The following is an 11,501-nucleotide window of genomic DNA, read 5'->3' on the forward strand; positions in this document are numbered from 1 at the left end:
GCAGGCCTCTCACTGTTGTGGCCTCTCGCGTTGCGGAGCACAGGCTCCAGACGCGCAGGCTCAGCGGCCATGGCTCACGGGCCCAGCTGCTCCACGGCATGTGGGATCTTCCCGGACCGGGGCATGAACCCTTGTCCCCTGCATCGGCAGGCGGACTCTCAGCCACTGCGCCACCAGGGAAGCCCTCCATTACCATATTCATTCTTTTTCTTCTAGAGTTAAGAGAGGCTAAGGCATCCATCTTTAGGCAGCTGGATAACTAGGAGTTATTTCTCTATAAGCGGAGGAACTTAGCCTCAGCAGACAAGGTCAAGCTCCATGACACCACTACCATTCAGGGTCCCAGGAAGGACTTTTGGGGATTAGTAATGTCCCACATGACAGTCTTTACAGAGGAGGGTTAGATACAGGTTAGAGAGTTCAGCTTCCTCTGAATTTTCCCAGACCATTCGATAAACACATACATGTTTTTCTAGGGCAGTTTTACCTCTTCCCACAGTCAGTCATACCCCATTGTCAACCCCTGTTGCTTTTATGTAAGCTCCATGGCAGGCCCTGTGGATAGCAGATACCATGTCTTATGCTTCTTTTTCCTCCCCAAGGATATGGCAATTTATCTGGAAAAGTAAGGCGGTATGGCAGAAAGGATACTGGGTCTGTGTTCCAACTCTACCACTTAGCTACATGATCTTGTGTAGGTTTCTGAGCCTCTGCTTCTCTGTCTGCAAAATGGGGATTAGAACAAAATGTCTGCTACTGTATATTTTGCAGAGTTGTGAGGACCGAATGCAATAGTATGTGTAAACTCTATACAATTGCCAGGTATTATTATATTGAATTGAATGAGGATCAACATTCCGAGACAGTTAAGAAATCCTTGCTCCTAGTGCTACAAGAATTCAGAGATGGGAGGGTTCAGTGAGGGCAGGAATAATTGGCCGTGCCATGCCTTTTGGTTGGCCTTGAAAGCTGCCTGAGGTTTGAACACAAAGAGGGAGGAGCATTTGAAGAGGCCACAGCAGAAGCGTAGAGTTAAAATTAGGAATATGGGGGGTGTCACATGCATGAAATTATGAAGATACCAGCTTGTGGCAGCAAAGGGCTTTGACGTGGAGCACAGTTGAAAATGGGAGATACAGGGTTGAGGCTAGGTTTTAGAGGTTTTTCTCAGCCAGACTTGGAAGTGATGCATGAGGCAGGAGAGAGCCATGATGGTGGATGAATGACACCTTTTAATTAAATTAATCCAGCAACATTGCAGAGGCGAGACTAGGAGAAGAGTCTGGAATCATGAAGCTTATTGTATTGATTCACGTCTGTAGCGTGTGAGCCTGAACTCTGGTGGTCCATAATCCTGGAGGGAATTGAGAAGGCTCCATCCAATTTAAAAAGGGACTCACCACAAGAGTGAGGAGAATTTAAATGTTGGAAATTATTTCACAAAGTGCTATTTTGTTCCTCAGCTAGTCCCTTCCCTCTCATGTAGTTATTTATTAAATTTTCTCGGATATTTGCTGCTGCTGCTGTTCCTAAAATGCTTAACATTTCTTTCTCTCTCATAAATGACGGTCTCCATAACCTCTCCCAATCCAGCCCTCATCATTTTTCCTTTTAATCTTAAACTAAAAATGTGCTCCTCAGGCACTCTCTGGTTGTTAATTGGAATGTCATTGGTGAAGCTTGCATGGTGGCATTGTAATTACTTCCCTGTATTGTCTTAATTCCCCACCACCCCCATCGCCCTGTTCACATCTGAAAATGATAAGTCTCTATTCAACCCCTTGGTCTCAGCGCTTAGTTAAGCGGTAGGCAGGTGGTTGTCTGGGGATGGGCTTGAATGCTTAATCCTCTTTGTTCAGGTCTGAATAGGAGTCACCTTGAGCAGCAACACCTGTAAGGAGTGTGTAGTTGCAGGAAAGTTCTTCGAGAGCTGTGGTTCTCAAAGTGGGGTCCCCGGCTCAGCAGCAGCATCTGGGAAATGCAGATCCTCAGGACCCCATACCAAGCCAACTGTATCAGGAGCTCTGGGGGTGGGGTCCACCGGTGTTTTAACAAGCCCTCCAGGTGCATGCTAAAGTTTGAGAAACACTGTTCTGGAGAAATATTTTCAAAGGGTTGGAAAGCCAGCCTCAAGAGAGTTAGGAAAACAGACTTCAGAAAATACCAGGGAAGTTTTAGAGGCTGAGAAGAGAGGCAGTTACTTCCTTCTTGGAGATGATACAGGCATCATAACTGCTAGAAGTGAGATTTTTGTCCTTAGCCCCCTGCCCCTTAAAAGAAAACCTGGGTAGTCATTGCTTGCCTCATGCTTTGGAAAGATAAGTTCTGAAGTCAGTCTTCAAGAAGGACTGTTGGATCTCCCTGCTCAAAGGTCTTCGTGGGATACTGTATTATTAAATAGGTGAAAAAAGAGATATATTTCCCACTTGGGTGAGTCTCATTTTCCTCTGTAGAGACATCTAAATACTTAGGTTATGCTTACTTGATGGTCAAGAGGAAACAAGGGTTCGTATTCCAACCTGTTCTACTCTGAAAGTTTATCCCATTAGGAGCAGCTTTTTATTGAGGTTCTCTTGAAGGTGCCCCAATCATAGAGTCCTGATCAAAATGCTAAATTTGTCTAAGGTTTTAGTATCACACTGGATCCATGGACTATGAGAGCCTAGTAATGAACAGTCCATCAGCTTACCAAGTATCTTATCTCCTCTAATTAGTAAGTCATTAGTTAACCAAGAGCAACTTAGGGAAAGTCAGTTCTACTACGAGGTCTGGTGTTTTTATTTCAGTTCTTAAAACTCTTATTTATTTATTTTTTTTCTGTTGGCAACATAAGTCCATAAAAAGCCTGTTGTGATGTGGGCATGCCTCATCAGAATGGCGATCCAAATTTAAGTGTGTAATTCAGAGTCACTTTCCTTTGTAGAAAAAAATAAAGTGATTCCTAGCTCTTAAAATTTCTAGACAAGGAACTCTTCTATTTTACACAAGAAGGAAGAGTTTGTTATTTCATTCTCCGTCCTACAATGAGCATTAATCAAGATAAAGTCTCTTTGGGAGGAAAATAAATCCTGGCTGATATGGCCAACCCTTTTGTTGTTGAATTCTGTATTTTCTTTCTATAAGATCAATGAACTTCTCCCTGGGTTGTTTCCATTTGGGGAATGAAATGATGGGGCTTTAGAATCTCTGCTCTGTGGTCTTTGATTGTGTGAGTCCATGGACTAAAGGCACTCAGAGGATTTGTCTTGGAGGGGATCCTGATAAACCGTTCTGATGCCACTTGAGAAAACTAGGCAGGCCATTTCTCCTTGGGCTCTTATGGCAAGCAGGAAAGAGCTGAGAGAGATAGAAAACAGACTCCCTGATCACTCTGGTCCTACTGGGTTCCTGGGGGTTGGCCCTGTTCTGTTGCAGAGTTTCCTGCTTGTCTCCCCCTTCTTCATCTTAGTGAAGTGGCTCACGTTACTGGTGAGCTTCAGCCAGAGGGAAAGCCTCCGGCACCAGCAGCATAATTTACTTCCTTTATTGTTTCAGCTCAAAGTCTGAGACTCAAGGAATGATATAACAGGATGATTAAATCAGTTCTCTAAAGTTTTGAATAAAAGACTAGAGAAAAGGTCTATTATGGTTTCAACATTGGTCTCTGTAAGTCAGGAGTGCTGTTGAGGTGTATTTTTCAACAGAGTGTCCTTTAGCATCAAGCCCTCTCATTGCTGCCTTTAGGGATGGGCAATGTAGGAGGGAACAGCAGAAATGACAAGGAAGTCAAGAAAGTGCAAATAAGTTGCTACAGCCTAATTCCTTATACTCTTTCAAATATCTACTTCCATTTGTGTCGAACCGAAATATCCTCAGTGGCATTGAGCTAACATCTCTTCCCCCACTGTTCCATTTGCTTCCACAGCCTAGCAAATACTCTCCCTGCTCGATGTATTTCAAGGTTACTACGAAATTAACTACAGAAGCAATGGAATTAATAGGAGCTAGGGAACTCATAGGACCCTCAAATATACCACCAGTAACTATTGTGAGAGCAATAGTAAGGTTATTGTGTGGCCTTGGTGAAGTGATACTGGGTTTTCCATAATAGACTTGAGAACCAAGACTTTCTCTCCGTCCCCTAAATTGTGTATACCTCAGTCTTGATGAAAACAAATTTATAATGCACAGCTGAGTCACTGCTGGCACAAGGGAAGACATGAGTGCAACACAGTATTTACCAACAGAGCCCCCCCATCGTCAATCTCTCTCTCTCTCTCTCTCTCACACACACACACACACACACACACACACACACACACACAGTTTACTCTTTCACTACTCTGTAGCACGTCATACCAGTGGCTTACATAGCACAGAGCTGCATTGTCTCTTCATCCCTTGGGATCTGTAGTGGACTTCTGGTCAACCTAGTTCATGTACTTCTTTCCCTTGCAGCTAGAGTAGCTAAGAACTCTGACACATGTGGACCTTGTGGGTTTTGTTCTTGAAACTAAACAAAATGCCATCATGGCTTGGGAATTGTAGAAGTGTCCCTTATTAACCCCAGGCCTGAATTCTCCTTTTTTCATTGAATCAATACCTGAGTAGGAGACCAGGCAAAGAGCAGGGTGGGCTGTGGTGTTTAGTCTCTTCTGCTCCTGCCTCCTTTCAGCATTGGACTAAGCAAACTCCATGCTGTCTCTCCTCCCACTTGCCCTTAGTGAAAACCTAGCAGTTGCCACTTCCTTTATGCAATAACTGTTTTTCAGTGTTTGTTTTTTGTTCAGTCCGCTTACTTTGTAAATGCAAATGTAGATTCCTCTTCATGCTTGTCGGGAGGGTTTTCCACGTATTTGTGATTTGGGAGACGACAAAGGGCATGTTTGACTTATAATACAGATGAAGAATGGATAAATCCGGTGCATGTAACATAGTCGGAGAGTCCCACAGACTGACTCACCCTGCCTTTAAGTGGGCCCTGCATTCTCATACTGCACAGATTCCTGCCTGTTGAACAACTAAGCACTGCCGTTACGGAAGTACAACTATACTAACTGGTATTGTGTACAGTGATTTCCAAAGTGGTGATACTCGGAAATCCTCCATCCTGCACTTCTCAAGCTAGCCCTCTCCTGGCCCGGAGGTCCATGTTGCTTCCCATCTGGGGAAAGTATTTTACTTCTCTCCATCCTCCCTTCTCTCCCTCACCTCACCTTCTTGATGTTCCTGGCCTGAGTAGTACCATTTGCTTACTGATAACAGTATACTGTGACTTTTCATTCACAGCTTTGAAAGGCTTATGAGGCTTTCCTGCTTCCCACCCAGCCCAAACCTTGGGACTTTTCACACTCTGATCCTCTGATCAGTTTGATGCAGGAAAGCACATGGAAGCCATGTACCAGTTTGTATAGTCGTACACTTTGGAACTGCCTACTCTTGAACAAAGTAGAGTGTGCTGGGGATTCGCACTGGCTGCTTGACACACGCAAAGGCAATTAACCTGCATGCCAAAAAAAAAAAAAAAAAATTAACCCTTAGAGTACTGCTTCAATATATTGGTTTAATGGTCTTGAATTTTACCGGTTGGGCCATGCTTCTTTCCCCAGATCAGAGTGCTGCATTTAAGTCCATATTTAGTCTAGCCAGAACATCAACCAGGATCCTGTCCTCCACAGCTTTCCTGAGATGCTCTAAAACACAGCCATTGTGTTTAATTGAAAATGGGCTTCATTTCTAATGTGCTGGAGAGTAGGAGGGACTGCTTTTAGCTTACGTTTGTGTCCTCTAAAAGAAGTCAGTTCTTTAAGGGTTAATATGAAATTGAGGAATTTGGTGGTTTCTTCTGCTTGTCCTTCCTCCAAGGTGTCTGCATGATCCTCTTTAGATTCTTAGCTCAGCTGTTGAATGATGATGAAAATAATATATGTATAAAATGATGAAAACAAATAAAAGAACAAAAGACCGTATGGTTGAATGGAAAGACCCCTTGGCAATGCTTGCTTGATGATCACAGGGGATAGAAAGACCAAATGTTTTATTTTATGAACGTTCATTTTGTCCTCTCCCCCAAGCACCACCACTGCACAGCAATGTGGAAGACTTGACGATGCTTTTCATTTACCTCTTGCTTTTTCTTCTTCCTGTCTAATAGCCCAATAGAATCCTGCCAGAATTTCTACAAAGATTTCACATTACAGATCGACATGGCTTTCAACGTGTTCTTCCTTCTCTACTTTGGCTTGCGGGTAAGTTTGAACAACACTGCTCAGTAGCACGATGAGGCATGCACGTCTTATACCCAGGGACCATTCTGCATCAGCCATCCGCTCCCGCAGGCAAGATGAAGCCCAGTGTTTCCAGGGGAGACGATAGATCTGCATTCTGATTTTCTGCGAGAGAGCCCTTTCCTTAGCTCAGCATTTCCTAAAGTACCTGTTAATTTTGTTCCGAGCAGGAGAGATAGGCATTGAAATAACTATTACACCTCTGCTGGTCTACTGCTTTTCATCTCTCTAGTCACGCATGAATGCATGGTTACCTTAAATAGGAGGGAAGAAAACATTCTCCTCTTAAAATTATGCTTATCAGCTGAATCCTGAGAGAACAGTGAGTTGTGAGGGTTGAATCAAGGGGCTGGATTGGCAGAATTTGCGGCTTGGGGGATTTATACTAGACCTTGTTTATGAAGGGAGCTGTACAGAATGTAGATTACAGAGATTGTGTGTGTGAATGAATGCATACATATATGCTTTATTTATAGTTATATTCATATTAGAGACTTTAAGAAAGGTGAGATAATTCAAACTTCCCTATGATGCCGTTGAAAACCACAGAAAAATATACTACCTGATCTTTCTCCAAGGCTAACATAGCTTACAGTCACTCTCTAGAAAAGACTAGAGAGTGTATGCAAATTCGAAGACAAAAATAGCATGTGATTGGTGTAGATATAAGAAGAACATAAACTCTCCCTCCAGGCCCCCGTGAAAAACCAAAACGTACCCTTTGGCAAAAGAGTATAGTTGGAATGCCGGCACCCTGCTTCTCATTTTTTTTTTCTCTCTCTCTTCTTTTTTATTTCCCCCAGTTTATTGCAGCCAATGATAAGCTGTGGTTCTGGCTGGAAGTGAACTCTGTAGTAGATTTCTTCACGGTCCCCCCCGTGTTTGTGTCTGTGTACTTAAACAGAAGTTGGCTTGGTAAGTCAATCTGTCTTCCTTCCTTCTTACTGGTTTCTGAGCCATGGCTGAAATATAGAATCGGGTGCATCAGAGGACTGGGAATCCACAGAAGGAAAGTTTTGTGGATTCATGTGCACAACTCCTGGAGTTTTTAGAAGCTGACGGTTGAGAGTCCTCTTGGAAGCAAAGCGCTAGCCAAGAAGGATGTGTACAGTGAGTGCTTCAGAGAATGTTTTATCATTGTGGAAGCCCAGTGGCCATCACTGTCACAGCCAGGACCTCTTCATTCATGGTTCTGTCACTTTCCATTCAACTGGGAGTCAGGGCTGGATGAAGAAGCCCATGGGCACAAGGCCAGCTTTCTGAGTAGCTGATTCAGGTGCCCCAGAAGGCCTGCCTGCCAAAGTTAGCTTCTGTCTGCTGCTTAGTTTTGTGATGAGTGGGTCCTGCGTGGTTTATTTATGGTTGTGAGTTCCCTTGTAGGGTGGGAGATAAGGTAAGTGTCTAGGGTCACCCTTACCTTGAGGGAGATCAAGCTCCTTTCCTGTGTTAAAGGAAGAGCTTTTGCTGGAGTTGTGTTCACACCTCACTTCCTGTGTCTGCTTGGCAGGTCACTTCCTGTGTCAGGATTAGGACGATTTGGTGGGAAAAGTAACTAGCTCAGAGGATGGTCATGACAGCCAAAGGCTTAGAGAGACAGCTTCGGGGTTCTCTTTGCCACACTGAATAATTTCCTCAGAGTGTTCCTGCTGTCACGGGTCTACAGGGGAAGAGGGGTGACTGAAACAGGGCTCGGAGGACTAGTTGTGGGATCCTTCTGTCTTTATTTTCAGAAATTTTTGGTCTTAACCTATTTTTTTCCGAAGTAATATATATATATATATATATATATGTATACATGTATGTGTGTGTGTGTATGTGTGTGTGTGTGTGTGTGTGTATATATATATATATATATATATAAAATAATATCAACATTCAAAGATGCATAATGAAAATATTAAGTGTCTCTTCCGCCCGCGTCCATCACTGCCCTCTCCCTGGGATGCTCAGCGTTATAGACGTTCACATCTTTCCTTCATGCTGATTTCACCACAAACACACACGGACGTGCACACATAATAGTGTTTTAGAGGCAGTGGTCTTTGTACAAAATCATTGTATTAGTCACATTGCACTGCACTTTGGCTTTCTTACTAACGGATAGATGACAGCCATCCCTTCAGCTCTGTAATGATTCATTTTATGACAATTGCACAAAATCCCATACGTTGCTGTACTGCATTTATTCAGCCATGATCCAAATGACGCACCACGTGATTGTTTTCTTTTCTCCTATAAACAATGGCTTAGTCAACACTCTCATCCACATATCTGTACAATTCTATCTCTAGATAGAATTCCTGGAAGAGGACTTGCTGGATCAAAGAGAATGTATATTTTCGTTGGTGAAGATATTAATGGAGAACTTTTCAAAAATGTTGTATCAAGATATGCTTCTGCTAGCAGTATGTTTTGACGTCCTTGCTAGCACTGTGAATTCATTATATACCTAGTATCAAGTATTTTAAAAATAAGTATCTTTTATATACAATGTATGCAGTAATCACATACATACATGTATGTATGTATCTCTGTGTATCTTATTTGGATTCTATTTTCTACTAGTTTTCTCATTAGCATTGTATTCAGTTGCTCAATGGAAATGTTTTCCTTCCTGATCTGAGGGGTGCTTGCTTAGATGGGGTTTTCTTGCCAGCACGATGAGACCATTAGAGCTGCTCAACAATCTGAGAAACATCCTGAGTGTGTGTTTGTTAATTTGCTCTGGTGCCTGGGGTCCCAGCCATTTCAGCTGAGTTCTTAACCAGCCTTGTGACCTGAGGAACTCACTTTTCTTCCCTCAGCCTGTTGTTTTTCATCTGTGAAATAGAGGTTGGGTTAGACAATCGCTAAGTTTCTATCATTTCAGAACATCTCTAAGCCTCTTTCATCATTCATGGGAAATTTGAGAAAATTTGGGATCTTGGTTGTTGCAGAGGACTGGGAAGTTAGTGAATTAAATCACCAGCATACCTGGGTCAAGATTATGTATGGACTGCTAACCGGGGCTCTTTCTAAACCATCCTGTTGTGAAGAGTTCACACAAACACACCCCCAAACAAATAGACAAGGAACGAAGGAAGGGAGAGAAGGCAGAAGGGAGGAAGAGAGTGGGAGGGAGGAGAGAGAGAGAAAGAGAGAGAAGGGTGGAGGGGGGAAAGGAAGAAGGAAGGAGGAAGAAAAGGAATCTGCCTTCTCTTCCTGGCTGTGTTCTAATGCCTCTGTGCACTTGAACAACCACTCACTTTTCTGGACCCTCAGTTTTCCCATCAGAAAAATGGGAGGTTTAGACTAAACTACCTTCCAGCCCTCATACTTCCTGAATCTGAATTTTATGTCAGGGTTCCTTGTGGTCCTAGAAGGTGGAGAGCACCCCTACCTGACTGTGGTGGAAACATCCCTTCTCTGCAGCTGGTAGGGCTCGCCCCAGGTCAGGGTGCGGAGCCGGGTCTCCTTGCTGTGAGTGAAACACTCCCTGGAGTCTTAGTGTTGGGAGGACTTGGATGTTGTAAAAAACAACCCAGGCCTTTTTGTGGATGATGTCATCCTGATTTTTGGAGGTGTGTTCTGATCTAGTGAAAATCAATCTGAGAGAACAGAAAAATGGAAGAGAGAGAAGAGAGGGTAGGGGAGGGATAAATTAGGAGTTTGGAACTAGCAGATACAAACTACTGTACGTAAAATAGATAAACAACAAGGACCTACTGTATGGTACAGGGAACTATATTCAATATCCTGTAATAAACCATAATGGAAAAGAATATATATGTGTGTGTGTGTGTGTATATATATATATATATATATATATATATATATATATAACTGAATCACTTTGCTGTACACCACAAACTAACACAACATTATAAATCAACTATAGTTCAGTTAAAAATAAAAAAAGAGGGCTTCCCTGGTGGCGCAGTGGTTGGGAGTCCGCCTGCCGATGCAGGGGACACGGGTTCGTGCCCCGGTCCGGGAAGATCCCACATGCCGCGGAGCGGCTGGGCCCGTGAGCCTTGGCCGCTGAGCCTGCGCGTCCGGAGCCTGTGCTCCGCAACGGGAGAGGCCACAACAGTGAGAGGCCCACGTACCGCAAAAACAGAAAAAAAAAAAAGAGAGAGGGAGAAAAGAGTAATGAGAGACACTTTGCTTTAGTTGTGGTTGCTCTTCAAAAAAATACGCTCTAGAATGTGCTTTAATTTGTTCGTGAATTGAACAATGTTTATAAAGCAGCTACTATGTGCCAGGCACTTTTCCAGATGATTAGGAAACAACAGTGAATAAAATAGGCAGCACTCCACCCTCTGACATTGCAGTGGGGGAAGAACAGGAAACAACAAGCCTAATAAATAAGGAAATTACATAGTATGTTAGGAAGCATAAGTGCTATTGAAGTTGGAAACAAAGACCAGCAACCTTTGGGGTATGAAATAATAATAACAACAACTAAGAACCTTTCTCCTCTTGCAGGAGAAAACATGTTTAATGGAATACTTTTGGTTCTTTGGTAACTAAGCCCCTTGGGTAAAATCCAAAACTGGTCTGCCTGTTATGGAAGAGAATTCAGTATAATGATATTCAAGGAGGTTCCTGCATCTGATTTAATACGTGGGTTATTACACCATGAAACAATTATTGTACCGATGAGCTGCCAGAGATAAAATGAACATTCCCATGAGGTATGGCTTATAAAGTAAAAGGAATAATCCCATCAAATAGGGCATTTCAGAAAGTGCTGCCCTCCTCTTAGAAAATGAAAAGTACTGCCTGTACTGGCTGAGGTTTGGGACAAGATGCAGGAAACTGAAGTCTGCCCCAGATCTGCACACACTTCTTGAGCCTAGTCAAGAGCAGAGGGCTGGCACCGTGGAGGATAAAAAGTGAAATGAACACCACGCCCCCTCTCCCCACTGCCCTTACCTTTTCTGGAGCATAACCTGCATCACGTTTGATTTCCTATTCTTAATATATGGTTGCATATTATATAATACAATATTTATTTACTTTTTTGCATGCATCATCTTAGTGCATTGGACAGTATGTTTATAAAAATAGCTAGTATTAATTCCAGCTGTGCTATGTGCTGGGCGCTCTGGTAAGCCCCTGCAAACGTTGAACTCAATCCTCATAGCAAACCTATGAGGTAGGAATTATTGTCCCCGTTTTACAGATAAGGAGATGGAGGCTCAAAGAAGTTAACTTTCTTGTCCAGGGTCCTGTAGCCTGGGAGTAGGGAAA

The 11,501-nt window shown here is 43.1% G+C and overlaps 1 protein-coding gene across 1 annotated transcript in view; it reads left to right on the forward strand.

Moving 5' to 3' along the window:
* LOC103072349 (calcium-activated potassium channel subunit alpha-1) overlaps window positions 1-11,501 on the forward strand; it is a 545,963-nt gene that overhangs the window by 226,896 nt on the left and 307,566 nt on the right. Inside the window, exons 4-5 of the mRNA XM_007467587.1 lie at window positions 6,134-6,227; window positions 7,070-7,181. Coding sequence (XP_007467649.1) covers window positions 6,134-6,227; window positions 7,070-7,181 — 206 coding nt within the window. The remainder of the gene's footprint in view (window positions 1-6,133; window positions 6,228-7,069; window positions 7,182-11,501) is intronic.

This window comes from Lipotes vexillifer, unplaced genomic scaffold (assembly GCF_000442215.2).
Source record: "Lipotes vexillifer unplaced genomic scaffold, Lipotes_vexillifer_v1.1 scaffold1662, whole genome shotgun sequence".
Classification (NCBI taxonomy): Eukaryota; Metazoa; Chordata; class Mammalia; order Artiodactyla; family Lipotidae; genus Lipotes; species Lipotes vexillifer.